The sequence below is a fragment of the Abramis brama genome, assembly GCF_963993115.1.
Source record: "Abramis brama genome assembly, chromosome: 4".
Taxonomy (NCBI): Eukaryota; Metazoa; Chordata; class Actinopteri; order Cypriniformes; family Leuciscidae; genus Abramis; species Abramis brama.
In genome coordinates this window covers 51,443,005-51,461,132 of record NC_139966.1, presented here as the reverse complement: position 1 = coordinate 51,461,132, position 18,128 = coordinate 51,443,005, and the positions used below count along the sequence as shown (strand labels likewise).

The 18,128-nt window shown below is 38.9% G+C and overlaps 1 protein-coding gene across 1 annotated transcript in view; it reads right to left on the bottom strand.

Moving 5' to 3' along the window:
* The window catches only part of LOC311081107 (UPF0606 protein KIAA1549), a 19,248-nt gene extending 1,388 nt beyond the window's left edge, over positions 1-17,860 (bottom strand). The window contains exons 1-22 of the mRNA XM_084111517.1: positions 17,458-17,860; positions 16,271-16,494; positions 10,575-11,894; positions 10,014-10,102; positions 9,757-9,931; positions 9,318-9,448; positions 8,919-9,105; positions 8,775-8,834; positions 7,983-8,137; positions 7,719-7,896; positions 6,858-7,042; positions 6,456-6,661; positions 6,018-6,145; positions 5,707-5,721; positions 5,394-5,620; positions 5,017-5,246; positions 4,791-4,932; positions 4,360-4,713; positions 4,217-4,269; positions 3,335-3,471; positions 3,105-3,259; positions 1-2,473 (exon numbers count right to left, since the gene is read on the bottom strand). The exon at positions 1-2,473 is cut by the window's left edge and continues 1,388 nt beyond it. Coding sequence (XP_083967643.1) covers positions 2,243-2,473; positions 3,105-3,259; positions 3,335-3,471; positions 4,217-4,269; positions 4,360-4,713; positions 4,791-4,932; positions 5,017-5,246; positions 5,394-5,620; positions 5,707-5,721; positions 6,018-6,145; positions 6,456-6,661; positions 6,858-7,042; positions 7,719-7,896; positions 7,983-8,137; positions 8,775-8,834; positions 8,919-9,105; positions 9,318-9,448; positions 9,757-9,931; positions 10,014-10,102; positions 10,575-11,894; positions 16,271-16,394 — 4,482 coding nt within the window. The 5' untranslated portion in view covers positions 16,395-16,494; positions 17,458-17,860 and the 3' untranslated portion in view covers positions 1-2,242. The remainder of the gene's footprint in view (positions 2,474-3,104; positions 3,260-3,334; positions 3,472-4,216; positions 4,270-4,359; positions 4,714-4,790; positions 4,933-5,016; positions 5,247-5,393; positions 5,621-5,706; positions 5,722-6,017; positions 6,146-6,455; positions 6,662-6,857; positions 7,043-7,718; positions 7,897-7,982; positions 8,138-8,774; positions 8,835-8,918; positions 9,106-9,317; positions 9,449-9,756; positions 9,932-10,013; positions 10,103-10,574; positions 11,895-16,270; positions 16,495-17,457) is intronic.
* Positions 17,861-18,128: the final 268 nt, after the last annotated feature.

Below are 18,128 nucleotides of genomic sequence, written 5' to 3'. Positions count from 1 at the left end.
ATGAAATATTTACTAGATATATGATGTAACCTGAAATCTAGAAAATATGATATAAATTATGGATCATTCAATGACCTTTTTTCAAGCTTGAAAAATACAAATTTTCAATGATATTTTCAAGTTTTTCACAAGTGTGGAAACCCTGTATATCCAAAATAAATAAATAATAAAAAATAATAAAAGGAAAAATAGTACAGGCAATTAAAGGCCTTTAACCTCAACACATTTCCTTACAGGAATCTTTACAACACCTCTGTGCAAATCCACATGACCATATACATGAAAATACCTACCGTAAGAATGCCTACCGAATTACGAAGCTAAAGGAACTATATGCCTCAACAGTGATTTGGTCTTTTTTTTTTTTTTAAATGTCCCATAGCAACACTTTTCCCACATCTTTAATACGTTTCATAACAATAAAAATAAATACAATCTAATATGTTTAACATATAATCTAACATATAATCAGATTGTGCTCAATGAGTTGATACATTAATATGCAATATATATATATATATTTGTATAGAATATGAACTCACTTATATCTTTCTTTATAGTATTTATATAGATACTGTATACTATACTATACTCTCTTTTCCATTATAAATTCTTTAACTGATTGACTTCCATTATCACTATGATATGAATGTGCAAAGATGAGAAAATGTGCAAAATTAATATCAACTGAGAAACTACCTCAGCCATACTTTTAGAAAGACACTGAAATGATTGGACAGCCAACATTCATAACCCACTGGCAAAAAAAAAAATACACACGGGCATCATGAACGTTTGCTTTGATACTTTTCCTCAGATGCAGACCGGTTGGACAAAGTAATATGATGTTATCGGCATGGGAACCATGCTGGTCTGCAACCGAGGCCGCCTGTCGATCATCTCCACATGTGGGATGGCTCAAAAACCGACTCAAAAAAAGTATGCAGAGTAACTTCACTGTTTACAATCCCAACAAAATCCGTTTCCCTCCCCTGCAGAGTTTGAAGTACTCAGAGCTCAAATGTAAGGCAAGACCTGAAGACCTTGACAGACTATAGCTCTGTTCCAAAACCTAGTGAGCTGCTGCACTGCCTACATGGGCAGCGTCCCAATTGTCATGCAACCTCATAAGTGGCTCATGTGGAACACACTGGCTGCAACACAAATTGGCTCGATTTGCAATTGATTTCAATCAAATGAGTTTAACGTTAGCATGTTGCTAAGCTAACGGCGTGATACTCTAATAAGTAAAAAATACAAATGCTGGGTAAAATAATTTAAGCTACTTATCAAATTAAATATTTCATTATAAAAGACATTTCTCTTGCCTAGACCAGAGTTTAATATTAGCATTTTGTTAAGCTAACGGCATGACACTCTAATAGGTATAAAACTATACAGAACGCACAGATGTTGGGTAAAATAATTATTTTAAAGTTTTTATAAACATTTATAACTTCATACTGGACGTTTCTCTTGCCTCGTTCACCATGCTTGTGGGTTTGCCTTCTCTGTGAAGAATTATAATTTGGCGGAAATTTCATTAGGTATCTTGTAAGAGAAATAATTATGTTGACTACCTTTTCCGGGAGGCTCACTAGATTGTGGAACAGAGCACGTTTCCACTTGATAATCCGTCTTGAATAATTGGGAGAACAGGACAGCGGCAAAAAAAAAAAAAAAAAAGGAGAATGCCACTTCAGAGTTTTTGGCCAGGGCTAGTTTGTGGTATTGTGGCAGAGCCCAGAAATGATTTTTTAGCACCAGAGGAAGTCCGGAGACACGAAGATGACCCATTTGAAGGAAGCACTTAGAGAGACATGGAACTGAATGGGAGTGATTTTCACATTAGCAACAGTCAGCACTAAGTCTTGAAGGTTCACAGCTCTCAGCATGCAAATTGAGAGTCTGAATACGGGGCAACTTTGTCTATATTTCTAAATAGTCTGGACATGACGTTTAGGGTTTTTTCATTGTGAATTATAGGAGAGAGTATTTAAGTGTATTTTCTGCATGTCAGCAGTGAAATGTAAATTGTGGATTTTTCCTGCCAATACAAGCAGGGATGATTGCTAGCATTTCTTCATATGTAACAGACCAGCCGTATACTTGAATTTGAAGATTTTGGTTTGGGTTTTGTGTAAAGCAGTTTCTCAGCCATCGAGCTGTGTTGGGGTTTGTGAGGTTGTTTATGTGGTTCGTGGGGAAGTTAACCAGGACTGGGGTTTTGGGGTGGTCTTTCTCAACTGTGGTAGCTGACAACAGCAGCCTGTTTCTGAGAAAGTCTCTGCAGTTCTTCCCTGATGGCCTTGATGAGAGAGGCAGAGGAGTGAGGGGGTGGAGAACGCTCCTCAGGGGCAATGTACCCCGCGCTCGAGGCTTCCAGGTGGGCCTGGGGTGTTGTGGGATCCTGCAGGGACGTCCTGGGCATCTGGAATACAGGTGATGAAGAGTATTCCGGGAATGTCAGTATCTGCGAGAAACAGAGAGGGAGAGAGGAGTAATGGATAAAATACCAACAATTCAGGAACATAATAAACATACAGATTATGCTTAAACACAAACTTAAATTCAGTGATCTATATATATATATATATATATATATATATACATATAAAATAAAAAAATATAAATATATTTATATTTTACATAAATTAAGTTAACAAATATATTCTCTGAGAATCAGAGAGGGAGAGAGAAAAATGAATAAAATACCAACAAACATATAGCTTAAACATACACAAACTTATATTAAATATACATTATATAGAAATATATACATTTAAAATATACATTTTATTTTAAATAAATTTTAAATAAATTATATTTAAATATATTATATTTAAAATTAAGTAAATGGTTAAAATAAATATTTTGATTGATCTTGATTTAAAAATTAAACCAATTAAATGATGTAAGGCTATTATTACTTGCCCATTCACACTATTGCCATTGATTTTTATTGTTTGCAGCTAAACTGCAGTGTTTTGGAAATACAACAGCAGAGTTTGGGGATTTTATAACATCCCATATTGAATGGCATAATATTATAATTACAAGTACAATACTGAAAAAGTTATAATGAATGTGCATGTTTGATTTACAGCCTCTCGGTTGGATCCTGGCCTAGAGATCTCCTCATCTGAGCGGTACTGAGTCCAGCTTGATCCCGAGGGTCCAGATACACTACGGCCAACTCCAGGATACATTCCAATCCGACTTGACAAGCCCACTTGTGTCAGCTGATGCAACTGTGCACCTACACACACAACATATAGCAATTATCATAGCACATAAATTAGCACATGTTAAATTTAACTAATATGACCTTTACCTGTGCTTCCCCCCACTGGTCGTGGCCGAGAAGATGAAGGCATCTCTTCTCCATACTGTCCCCTGCTGGAGTATCCAGGATCTGACTGCATCTCTGCTGATGCCAGATACGCAGAGCCTTGCGCCTGCCTGTCAAAACTATACAAATAATCTGCTGAGTAAATATTAAATCTAAACAGGATCAATATTTATACACTAGTAGACAAATTAGCACATTCGTTGATCCTGTACTCAAACTTTTTATTCGCTCTGATAACACCACCTTGCATCCTATTTGCTGGATGAAATCCAATACTTGTTTCTTACTAATTTTGGGTTGCTGATTCCAACAAATAGTGCCTGTTTTGCTCTAGCACATCACACGTAGCAGTTTTGCTTTCGACAACCATTTGTAAAATCAAGTATTCTTGTGCAAAGATGACCCAGATGATATCTACTAAATCTGAGGGTGGTTTCCTACATCCACACAGCAACAGGACAATTTTATTTTGTTATCATTTATTTAAAAGTTCTTTGACATTAAATTGATTATTTGAACATTTTTTTCCAATTCTTTTGAGGATTGTAAGTTATATGATACATTTTGAATACTTTTTTGGTCATCAAAACGAAACATTTTCCTGCTTTTGTTAGTGAATATATATCATTTGAACAAATTATTTTGTGATGGAAAGTTTTTATTGATATATTTTTAACAGAACATCATCAAATTATGTATTACTATGCTTTTTTGCAGATCAGCACAATTGTTTTCAAGATGCAGGGCTGTGTAACCAGTTTAACAAGGAGCATCATTCTTCTTTATCATGTTTACATATTAAATTGCTTCCTCCTGACTGTTTTTGTTAGTTTATTCCATAAAACCTCCCAGAATCCTCCTCACCTCTGCAGTAAACCCTGTACCGATGTGGGAGACATTCCTAACTCAGCATACCTCTACAGAGAAGAGAGAGAAGAGATATTTCACATGAAATTTCACATTCGTTGCATTCAAATTCAATCATTCAAATATCCACAGTCACTCACCGCGGAGAAAGGACTGTGTGCAGGGGCTGCTGGGTAAGAAGAGGAGCCCCACTGGCGTGAGGGGCGTGAGGACGGGCTGGAGGGTTGACCGGGGCTGATTCCTCCGACGCCAGTGACCGCAGTAATGCCAGTGAACGTTAGAGGAGCGGGGCTTCCTTGAGAAGAGGGTGAGACGAGAGCAAAAGCATCATCCAATAAGGAGTGCATCTGCTGCCGAGCTTCTTCGATGGTTGGCTGAGGGGGGGCGTAGGTGGGCGGAGCAGGGGCGGGGCCAGATGGTGGTGATCCAGGGTCCATAAACACCTCATCAGTAGGAGAAGGGCTTTCTGCATCTGGGAGCTGATCTGCATCAGACTACAGGAAGAGAATCGGTGATTCTGCGTGTTTTAGTTCAGTGAAATCACATATTTGCATATACGTGTGTGTCCTACCACATAGGCTACGTTGTTGACCCCGGGGTACTTCCTGTACGTGGCATCTCCGTCATTAATGAGGCGATCTTTGTCTCTGAGACTTCCGCTTCCACTCAAATTTTGTCTCTGTCTGTGCCTGGGAGAGCGTTTTCCTCTGGAACTGCAATTCCCAAACAAATTGCATTCACTTTCCTTGGTAGCAAACCGGGAAAGTGCAAGACAAGTGAGATTTATTTCCACTGACCTTTTGCGTGGCTCTCCGCACGACGAAGGCGCGTGTTCCTCAGGATGCAGGATCTTGTGTATCTGCTCCTGAGCTTGCTGATACACTCGCTGCTGCTCGGAGCTGTCGGCGAACGCTGCCATGATGTCCTCCATGGAAGGAAACTCATAGTGGCCCTTTCTCTTGGCACGCAGGCGGATCTTATTGCGATGGTGTTCAATCTCAGATTTATGCCTTAAGGCCACTTGGATCTGCGTCAGTTGGAAGAATGGGAATAAGTTGTGAATGTTTTCTTAAAGATGACATGAATTCAATTCATACATAATTTATTGATGAATATTTTGGGAAATATGTTGCATTATGCAAGTGTGAGGGTATGTGAAGAGGAGTTTGCTAACCTCACTGTTGACATTTGCTCCGTCATGCATCTTGTCCGTCAGGTTGGGACTCAGGGCTTGGTTATGTGGATATGAGGGTGGGCTTGGCATGGGCTGCATGGCAATAAGCTGTATCTTATTGGACACTCTGCGTGTTCCATCTGACGAACCTCGAGACAGGCGGTCCACATGCTCAAATATGGACGACGAGGACAACTGCTCATCCACACCACTTCCAGGCTGAGTACCTGAACATCAAGGCCAGATGTCAAAGGTCACGCATTTTTAACTAACAATATACGAATGCAACTTGACTATGGGTAAAGAAACTTACCATGTTTGTTTTTTGCTGTTGAACCGCAGGAATAAATGGAGAGAAAGAGGTTTCATTTCATTCATTTTATTTGATATGTAATTTAATTTAGCTTTTCACATTACAAATCATCCCAAAGCATCTTTATATTATACTTTTATTTATTAATTAATTTATAGAAATAATTATTATAATTAATTTGAACAATATTATGTACGAACGATGTAAATGGCTTCTTTATCAATGGACCATTTAATCATTGGTTCACCCGATTCGTTAAAAACGGGGATTCGTTCAGAAACGTGTGTGTGTGTGTTTGTGTCATATGGTACCATGCTTGCTCTTGCGATGTTGGGGTTTGCTGTCACTTGGCGTCACAGCAGGTCTGGTGCTCTCCTCAGCTGATTCTCTACCGCTGGATGCTTCACTTCCTAACGAATCTCCATCAGATGGAGACAATCTGACAAAAACACAATTTGTGTGATTAAAAACTCACATAAACCAGCGTTGTTATTGTGAAGATTCGAAATGATGCCTAACTGAAATAAATTTACGTTGAAGCAATAAAAATTGCTAACTGTAAATAAATTAAAACTAAAACTGAAATAATATAAAAAAGAGAAAAGCACATAAAAAAATGACAAATTAAACATTAAAATAAAATGAAAATTGAAAATATAAATACAAATAATACTGAAATACCACTGATATAAACAGAACCTGTTCACACACAATCCATATCACATGGCACATGATCAACAGTTCCTTACCGGCCTCTTCTCCGTGCTGCACGTGATGCTTTTGTAGATGAGCTCTTCGATTTAGGAGTGTTCAATTCTCCGCCCTCTGAGGGCGTGGCCTCTTTAACAGGCGGCGGTAAAGAAGCGGGTTCTTGGATTACCATGATGTCATCCTTACTGTGTTGCCCCAGGTGTAGCTTAGCAAAATCAAAACCTTTAACGCTGGGAGGCTGCAACTAAAATCACAAACACACATGAATGGACAGTAAATATGATACAACCTGCTAAATTAACTGTTGCAATGTAGCTCATTTTTCCGTAAAAGCCCTTGACATGGGTGAGCAATAATGAGCACAGTCACGAACCTCCTTCACATGTAGTGTCTATGAGTGGGCAACACATTCATACACTCACACACTCAGAGACCCAGACCTTCTGTCTCTGCTGGATGGTGCTCATGGCGTCTGGTTGAAACTCCAGCTTCTCAGAGCGGCACAGTTTCCAGTAAAGGATGATGATGATGAGGATGACCACCAGCACTGGGACCACAACTCCTACGATCAGCCAAATGTTACTGGGCTGAGTCTCAGAGGGCGGAAGGGCCAGCTTCTCCACCGCTGAAACAGAGTAATGTGATATTTGGCACAAAAAAGATCCCATCTGCTAATTTAAATAACGTCTTGACTTGAGAAATACAATTTTCCTTGAGCTTTTGACATATAAGAGGTCTTTGTACCATTAAAACATCCTGCAATTGTCATGGTTAAAACGTCCTCTTCATTAAAAAAATTATTTAACTAAACTCCAAAAATAGCTTGTTTGGATATTGTGGTATCTGTGAAGTCACACAACCAAATACATTTTCATACACTGGATACACAGTATACAGATGTGCGTTCAGTTTCTTACATACTACACACGTTGTCTGCTGACAACAGGACAAATAGAAGCGTAAAGGAACGTTCACTTTGACGCGTCCGTAAGTAAACAATTTCATAATGCTTTGTCTTTAAATGTCGGTTTTATATGGATATTGTTTTTAAAACACTTACTCATGTGCAATAGTGAGGGGCCGTTGATACATTTCCCTATAGAATGACGTTAGCCAATCATAACTGTGGTCATTTACTGACAAGCCTTAAAGGAGCCTGCCTTAAAAAATTATTTTGTGTGCAAAAACTTTATTAACATCTAAGTGAACCTCAAGGAACATATTAAAATAATTAAAAAAACATGTCAGGACCCCTTTAAAGCTGCTTCCAAGTTTTCACATTTCACATTTGGCTGACTCACGTGTGGCCAAAACTCCATGTACTCTGTAGCCCAGTACGATGGCAGCTCTCTGCAGGTTCAGTCTGTTGAGCATGACTGCAGTGGCCTGGGCTGGCAGTCTCTCTCCTGACCCCGCTTCCACGAAATACACCAGCTCCAACGGGTAGTCTGGGCCATCCAGACGGGACGCTCGAACGATCTGAGGCACACCAGGGTTCATGCTTATGTCATGTGTGGGAAGGATAGAAAAAGTGCATACACTTTTGTATGTGTGTTTGTATGTACCTGCACACTGTTGTTGCCAATACTAGTAGCTCTTCTCCATCGTCGACTGCTAACCCCAATCCCAAGTCCCTCTCCGACCAGCAGTGCTAACCGCCTCTCCATTTTGGCCTGGAACGTCCTTTCATTCACACGCTGGTCCAACACACCCAGTAAAACTGAAGCAAATGCACATAAAAAAGAAAAGGTTAATATTTTTAAGTTTCCTTAACTTACGGACTAGTATAAATATGCCTGCTTTTTAGTTTAATGAAAATGTATAGGTGCTGAAAGTAACTGTATCATTACACAATGAGAAAGATTAGATTCAAAGAATCAAAGGAAAAATATTTTTAATTATATGAATTATGTTAAAAATATTTATATTTACCTAACATAAGAACTCACCTCAAACATAATATTGCTTCTTTAATAATTATTTATATTAATTAATTTTTTTTAATTATTTGATTAGTATAACTATGGGTTAAGTGCTTTTTTAATAAAATTTATAGATCAGATGATATGACAAAAACAGTGTTCATCTAGACACTATTAAGTAAATGTCCATTAATTTGTCCATAATATTGTTATTATTATATTTTAATATCCATCTTGGCTGTTATCTTGTACAGAATGGACCAGCATCAATCCTGTATGCTACCCAACAATATAGACATAAAATCTATTTTATATGTAACAATCTATATTTTACTTAAATATGAATTAATATTATATAATTATAATGATGAACTTCCAATATTGGTCTTCATCTCAAAATCAAGTTTGTTTGAAATTTCTAACACACCCACATACCTGTTTTCACCCAGGATGTGCGTAAAAGGTGGGACACATTCAGTTCAGGATAATTAAAAGCTGGAAGACAAAAATTGCGATGATAAATGAATAAGGATCATAATAAATTAAGACAAAGAGACTGTGTGTGTATATGTCACTCACGTTCAGCGATCTGCAGGGTAGGAAAACCGAGATAGAAGCTGAACTCCACAGCGCTGAGCTGCCTCATGTGGCCACTCACGTCTGATCCCGTCAGGAAGCCGTGGGAGTCGCGCACAGCAAAGGTGATGTCCACCGGAGCCTTCTGCTGCCGCTGACCCTTAGGAATGCTACTAGTGATATTCACAATCTAGACACAGCAATGATACAGCATTATCAATACAATTTAAAGATAAGCAAAACACAGAATTAAACTTTAAAGGAGAATTTTTTTTTTTAGTTGACAAGCTGTTCATGAAAGAACAGTAAAGTGTTCATGTAAGTGTTCAAATTCATGTAAAGTGTGCTAAAAATGTGTTTTATTTATTATTTGAATTTGTCTCTGCCAGTGGATTTACGTACGTGAACTGTGAAATTTCCATTTTCTTGCGAGCGCTTGCGTACTTCTGCATATGCCATGAGCAGCCCCTTCTCCACACGCTCGCTGAAGCTACACAGACGCACGTCCACATGACTCGGCACAAACTGCAGCACTGCAAGAAAAACAAACTAATATAACACTCATTCTTAAAAAATAAATACAATATTTATATTATAATTCTATATTATACAATACAATTATTTAAAAATGTTTGTTATTAAATATTACATAATATTAAATTATTTGTTTTTATAATAAAAAAATTATTAAATTAATTTATTTTAGAATTATTGCTCAGAAACAATGTTGAATAAAAATAAATGAATTAATTAACTAATTTTTTGTTTCCTTTTTTGAGTTAACCACACGTGAGCATGCCATTCTCTGGTTATATTGGTTATATGTTGGTGTCTTTCTCACCTGTGTGGACCTGATGTTTGTAATCGGGCACTGCATATATGGTTGTGACGGATAGAATGGTAGAAGAAGAAGTGCTGTGTGCTGATTGGCGGAGAGTATTGATGACGGACATGGCAGTGTACACTAGTGGACCGGAGACTGCCCGGAAGATGAAATTAGGCGGGGCTTTGAGGACCTGGATTGATAGCACAGATTGATATCAGTGATCCTAAAGATAAAATGCTGATGTGTGATCTGTTGTGATCTTATGCACTGACCTGTAGCTCAACTGAACGGTTGAACTCGCGTCGAAGAATCTCCCGCACATGAGCTTTGGCAAACGCCACGGATGACCCACTTGGCATTCCTGCAGGAGTCACACAAGAAGGTCGTAAGAGATGAAAAAAATAGATACACCTGTATATAAAGTGAAATAATAGGATTACACAAATAAATGAAAACTATTTTTTTTAGCCCTCACAACATACTAAAGATTATATTTAACAGTGTTACATTATTTAAGTATTAAATGTAAATTATTACAGTGAAACTAAATGTGAAAACAGAGAAAATTAGTGTGCACAATAATGATAAATTATATATAAGATAATATATAAGATTAAATAATTAATAATACTGTTAATAAATACCAGTAATGCAAAACAAATAAATTAAAACAAAAATGAATTGAAAATGATAAATTAGTATGATTCACAAAATGCTAGAATAGAGAAAATGAATGTGCATATAGAGAAAATTTTAATCAGCCAGTAATTGATATATTACCGATATATTGTGCATCCCTAATTACCCAAAATTAAAATTTCTTGCTGTCTTACCCACTCTGACTAGGTACATGTCCGGTTTGGTGATGTTGCAAATGTACTGTCGGGGTGCGATGGACAGAGGAATTCTGGGAGTTGTAGGCGGTGGGCTTTTGGTGGAGCTCATGGTAGTCGTGGTTTTAGTTGTAGTTGTAGTTCTGATGGGGGTTTTGATGGTGGTTGTACGGGGTTTCGTAGGAGGGGGCTTCAGCGTGACAGCTTGTATTACTGGACCCTCTGAGGTGCCGGGTGGAGGCAGGGCAGTTGGCACTGACGGTCGGGTTTTGCCCACATGGGACGTGGGTATGGAAGGAACACCCTTCTTTGGGGCTTCAGGAGGTCGTTGGGTCTCGGTGGTTGATGGGATGGGAGGCTTGGGTTTTTGGGGTGGAGTTGGAGTCACTGATGGAATGGGCTGAGGGGCTGTCAGGTCAATATGATCAGGGACTTTTCCCAAAGTTGCAGTGGTAGTGTGGGGGGTTCCTACAGTGTGCGTGGGGGTAATGTGAGGGTGCGTCCTATTCCTCGCAATACTAGCGTTCTCTTTGGCTTGCAACGTGTTGTAGTATTCCAAACTGTTCATGTCGGGAAGCAGCATTTCAGTTGGCTCGATGGGAAAAAGCTCCGCCCAATCGAAATCCAAATCATCGTCCATATCGCTCGTGTGGGCGGAGTCAGGAGCCAATGGAAGGCGGGGATCAGTAGGATGGGCCGTCCTTAAGTTATTCCCGTATTTTACGGTCGCGCTGGGCTGGAGGTCTCTGGACGAGAGGGGCAGGATGGGACGAGAGGGGAAAGCTGTGTTGTAGCTGACTGTGGCGTCATCGTCGGCATCATACGGATCGTATCCATGGGTAGGGAGGGTGGTGACGAGAGAAAACTCCTCCCCTTCGGATCCCATGAACGTAAGAGTTTCCAGGTAGTCTCCGGATCCCCAGTCCACCTCCGCAGAGTGGGCGGGATACAGGTCTTCGGGCGGCACCAGGGTCGGGGGGGCTGGCGTAGGCGGTCTGTCGCCATGGAGAGGAGGCATCTGGCTGGGCGTTAGAAGGTCTGGGGGCCGTAACAGCAAGTGGATGCCCTGGGCCCCGTCGCCTAGGTTACCTGACCCTTCGGAGCTAAGGGACGGGGTGGGATCTATACTGGAGGCACTGTCGTGGTGACCACGGGACGAGGGATGTTTGGCACCTGGAGGCGTGTGAGCTGGACGCCTGGTTCTTTCTGAACGCTGAGGAGATGAAGATGATGATGATGATGAAGATAAGGCAGGAGGTGAATGTGGTCTTGTTGGAAGTTGATTGAGGCTCCTTTTAGACATGTTGGATGGGAGCTCCACTTAGGAAAGATAAAAGAAAAAGAAAAGTTTGAGTGCGCTGCAGGTTGGCACAAAACCAAACAAGAAATTCAATATTTGCAAACAGCAGAAGGTCTGAGTGTAAATACAACACATCCAAATCTTTCATAACACACAGTTCAGGAAGAGCCCAGATTGTACCCGAGACACAGTCATTTCTTTATGCAAACTAGCTTCTTTATGCAAACTAGCTCTGTGGATGAGTATTAAAGTGAATTTAAGATCTAAATCAATCAATCGAAATCTACATACATATGAATAGGTTACATGAGCAAAATAAAAGGCTTCTGAAAGCTATTTTAACAAATATTGGGTCATTTTCAGAAAACTGGGCTATTTGTGTTCCCATGACCCATGACTTACAGCTCTATTTAGTATAATGCAATAATAATAATAATAATATTCTACTAATAACAATAAAAAATAAAACACTTTTATAATATTTCATCATATTTCAGCAAGTGACATTAAGTCTTTTTGATCACGTGATTCAAGCATAAGTATATTTATTAGTGCTGTCAAATCTAACATAAAAGTTTGTAAATGTAATATACTGTATATATATATATATACACATACTTGTACACTTATCTTACATACACAACTTACTCAATTATCATTCTATTCCAGACGTACTGTATGGGGTTAAAATAATGTTTAGAATTATGCTGAAGGTTAATAATGCTAAATATATTACATAAATATACTATATAGACATAATATAAGTCAGTAACAAACAGTGTTGTAATTGTTAACTACAACTAAAACTTTTAGCTTTTAGTCTATTAAAAATACCTTTTCGATAATTGAAATAAAGCTAAATATAAAACTTAAACTAAAAAAAGAAAATGAGAAAACTGAAATAAAGACATAATTACTAAAACCTAAACTACAATCAAAATGAAAACTGAAAATATAAAAAATAATAGCTAATACAGGTGATGTTTATGAATCAACCATTTCAAACCCCATAATCTGATTATTGCTAGGCACAGAACGCCACCTGGTGGCCACTGTCCATGCAGCTTGTGGATCTGATTTCTTGAAAGTGCACAAAACAATAATTTCCATTTTCATGAAAATCATGATCCAATTATGGTTTAGCATGGACTGAAATAACAACAGCTTAACTAAAACTCATATCATAAGTCTTACTATTGCAGTAAATGTGACACCGTTGACTGTTCTTTATTTCAACGAGCCATATGGTACCGAGGCTGCCTATGAGAGCTGGCCTTTTATTAATGTGACTGTGATTCATTGGCATTGTGGGCCACTGAGGCTAGAACAGAGGGTTTGTGGGTAATGAGGCTGACTGAACAGCACAGTGTGGGGGATCAGGGGAGTACAGGACAGCTGAGTGACATTAGTAGGCCAGTGTGTCATTCTAGCTGAGAGAAAGAAAAAGCAAACATCACGCACAGTAGCAAAGATGAACCTTTAACTGAAATTGAATGTCAAACTGAATTCGAATGGCTTCAAACTTCATGGTGGTACCAGACAGTGCCAGACATAGACATGCCTTGTCATGTTTCCTCAGGTTAAAAAACACTTGTCGAAAATAGCAATCCGTCTCTTTAGTGAGTCATAATAACACTAAACTAACAAACCAAAAAAATCTGGACCTGTGTGCCAACCATCAGACAGCAAATGTTGCTATATTTTATATAGCTATAGTTTATAACAATATAAGAAGTAAAGTGTGAACCAAACTGTCGTCTACTTCAGCAAGAATCTGGGTGATAATTTATGGACAATGACACTGAGAAAATGTAATAGCCATTGAAATGAAAAGACACAATGAGGAGTTAAAATAGAAAAAAATATTATTTTAGCCAGACCTATAGTATGAGTTTATGTAGCCCCTCCCCCTTTCAGCACTGCTCTCCTTGTGTTCTGTCTTCCGGTTTGTATTTCCACTGCATGAAGGTAAGATCTTACGGATTTATGAATGAACCACTCGTTTTTCAAATCTTCCCGGTCTACGGATGTTTTGACATCCGCTTCAAACATTACAATGCTCATGATCACTTTCCTTAACTCTACAATAAGTAAATCCATTTCACCAGCTATAATTACACGGTTATAATTAGCCTATATAATATAGAAATATACAGATCTACCGCAAACACGGAAGTTCAAAGACAATTTTCGAATTCTTCACTACAGTAAAAATCTACACTTTTATGTTGAAACATAAGGAAAAATATAAGAACGTGAATTAGACAAGAATGTTAGCATCCAAATGATATTGGACCCCATTGACTGTCATTATACGGACAATTAAAACACAGAGTCATTCCTCAAAGTATTTTCTTTCACTCAAGAAAGACATTATAACATAAGGGTGAGGAAATGACTGAATTTCTAAATTTTGGGTAAATTGTCCCTTTTAAATCTGGTCATGTACATCACCCAGTCAATGAAGGCTCTAATGTATGCGTGTTGAAACTGCAGGACGAGCCACTCTGGGGAACGACATACGAAATAACTCCAGTAATTAACTTCAGACTCAGTTAACTGTCAGAGCATCCCCGGCGGAGAACACAACTTCACACAGGGGGAAAGAGAGACCCCGTCTCACACACACACACACATCCTATGAATGGCTCTGTGGCGTGGTCAGGCGAGGTGTTTCCATGGTGATGCTGCGTGTTGCATGTGTGTGTTGCAGGAGTATGTCACATGACGACCGCTTCATCAGTATGCTACAGAAGCAGCGGAGAGAGCACACAGGCATTTCTCACACCGACAGAATGAGCTCACGCGAACACGTACACGCGTACACTGATTCCATTGACACAGATTCCCAGGCATAAAGGAGAAAACAGAGGAGAAACTGCATCTATGAATAGCAGCACATTATTACGGACCGAAGTCCACTTAGCTTTGATGTTACTAAATCCAATCATCAATGCCGACCATCAGATACCGCAGAGCCACAGAAAGAGAACGATTGTGTGAGAGAGAGAGAGACTCCACTCCTCACAAACAAGATCAATGGCTTTAATGGGGGGCCTGTTGCACCACAGGACACACTTCCATCACAGCTGTGGGCTTACCGGGGGTGTGTGACTCCTAATAAACCCCCTATCCTTTACAGTGGATGAGCCAAGTGGGTGAGCCAACGTGCATTTGAAAGTTTCGTCTTCCCTTTCAGAGAGTGATGAGACGCTCATCCATCTGTCTGGGTTTATGTGTGTGTGTGTCTTACAGTGATGTGTAACCAGCGTGAACAAATAATCAGCCGGCTGTCGGCCAAATGCAACAACAGACAGCACATCTCCAGTTACTGAGTGACTGTCAATAATCTGAAGCAGGGTTTTCCAAAAAGGAGTTTGGGAAAGAACTGCAGGGGGGTCGTGAATTGATGAAAAACTATTAATAAACAATTGAATGTAAAATTGAAATAAATAAATAAATGGGGCTGGAAGATAATCACAATATAGCTTAGTGCAATTATCAAATCAAAGGCTGCATTTTAATTAAATAACTATATGGTCTTATTAAATAACTCTCTAAGTCACATTTAATTATTGTAATTATCTAATATAATATATTTATATTAAAATACTACTATTGCTACCACTACTAGTAACATCGGAGAACAGTGAACATGCAAATGTGTCATTAAAATATTTAAATATTAACCAGTAGTCTATAGTCTATTTTAGGGGGTAAATATTTGACTTCTAAGGGGTTTGGCTGACAAAAAAGTTTGGGAACCCCTGATCTAAAAAATACTTTTCCCACTTTAAAGAACCTTTTGTTCAATTGAAAGTTTCTACACTCTGGTGGAGAAAACAATGAACCAACAAACATTTCAGGGAATAGTTCATAAAAGAACCATTTTTTTTCTTAATGTGAAGAACATTTTAATAGTCGAAAGAACCTTTTGTGGAATGGAAAGATTCCATTGATGTTAAAGGTTCTTCATGGAACTATCAATTCCAATAAAGAACTTTTATCTTGAAAAGTAACCAGAAAAAAAAAGAGACTCCAACTAAGCCGACCATTTCTGATCTGTATCCTCAGCACATAATTTCAAGAAAATATCAATCTAAGAAGTCACTGTGTGGGCAGATATGCACTTCCTTCGAACTGTCTCACACACAATTCAATACAATTCACTGTGAATCTCATTCATTCTGCACTTCTAACAGCAACAGACGTCATTCACACAAAGAGAGCATCACTCGCACATACGCCCACCGTCTCTCTGACGTTCAGATCATCTGTGATAGAAAAGACTCGCTATTTATGATATTGACTCATAATAGGTTCACAGAAACCAAATGAAATGTAACGGAAGTGACAAAAAGCAAAAATAGTATGGTAAGGGCTTTTGATGATATACCTGCCACAGGTGAGCTGGACGTCGGCATGAAGCCCACCAGCATCACGGTCGCGAGCAGAAGCGCACAACATCCGAGCAGACGCCGGGAGCTCCTCAGGACCATCCTTGAACTGGAGCTCTCCATTTTTGCTTGTTTCTTATTCAAGACAGCCCATCTGACCCTGATAAAATGTCCCCCGGATAGCCACAGGTCTTCCCGCTTGGTATCCTTCCTCTATACATTGCTGTGAGAAGGGAAAACACATAATCTGTTAGAGAGTAGAGATGAATCTCATGAGAGCTCAAAATAAGAGGAACTGGAAGCATCATCATCACCCTCCCCACATCAATCAATCAATCAATCAGTTTTTAGTTTCCATTCTTGGCAAATAGTATCAGTCTGCTATACTGTGTATATATTATCTTGTATATGTTGTAAATGTTGTTTATTGTATATTTTGAGAGATCTGAAATGTGTCCAGTTGGTCAAGATGCCAAAGTCTGCAATCAAAGGTCTGGGATTTCAATATGAAGTTGAAGTTTTATTTTTTTAATTTCCAGGCCATCTTTGCATTACATAATAATAGTGATTAAACATTGTATCACCCAGGTCGATATTGATAATTAACAATTTCTGTTTTCAAATAGTGAGTACATATGTGTACATCTAATTTTTCATAATTATATTGTATTAGCATCAAATGTTTTATCGTCATCTTTTTAACTGTAAATTAAGTAAAATATCTAAACTTATTGAAAAATTGCATTAAAAGCAAAATATCTATCTATCTAACTATCTATCATGCATCATACGTAGTATAATTTTCAATTACTTCAATGCCATGCAAACTAATAATGCCATTAAGTGAATATACACACTGTGGGAATGTAGGTTACAGATCATCGGTGCGCGCGGCCCAATGCTCCCGTGAGGTTAATATCACGCGCATCATGTCAGACAGGTATAGAGATAACGGGCATGATCTGAATCAGATAAAAAGCGGCACAGATAGAAAAGGGCGGGTGTGGGAACAGACGAAGCGCATGCACAGGGTCAAAGATGGAAAAACGGTATCTTCAGACGCTTAGGATCTCCCCAACCCCTATATCATATGTTATATACATATGTTTGGTATTTTTGAATGAGATGTTGACATGCAAAGATACAAAAGCTGAATAGTGCCGTATATCGGAGTCGTTTTCGTTACCTGTCATGTTGAAATGCACCTCGCGCGGATGCGGCTCACTCGCGCGCCCCTTTACACACCCGATATCAAGATGACAGAACGGCCATAAATAGAGAATATCGATGCAGGGAATCAAATAATATGAATCATATCATATATTTATGCTGACAGCACCTCGTATAGACGGTATCCAGTCCGTTGCTCGAGCGTGGTTCATTTCCCGGTATCCGGTGTAGATGTAATTGTGCAGAAGCGGTTATAAAGGTCTCGCTCTTCCCACGAACGGCCCATTACCCAAGATCCCATCCCTTCCAAACACGCTGGATGAATTGCACCGCTTAAATAAATACGTGAGCCGCTTCTAAAAGATACTGTTGGCAGCCCATGTCCATTTCTTCGGCATAAAACACTCCACACAGGAGAATTACGCCTTATCGATATCTGCGGCGCTTGGCAAAGACCCGCCCCTTCTATTTATTCATACGAAACGTACAGAATGAACGAGTCTCTGCCATTGGCTGTCAGCAGGATCCATTAGCAACCCTCACTCACACGCTCATCTTATTTTAATTTTATATAGTCTTGTTCATTTACACTAGGGCCTGGACGTAGATTTAAGCGAGTTTTGTATGTAATGATTTGTATTTGTAATAATTCAGTTACTTTTAAAAAGGTAAATGTTTTAAATGAAT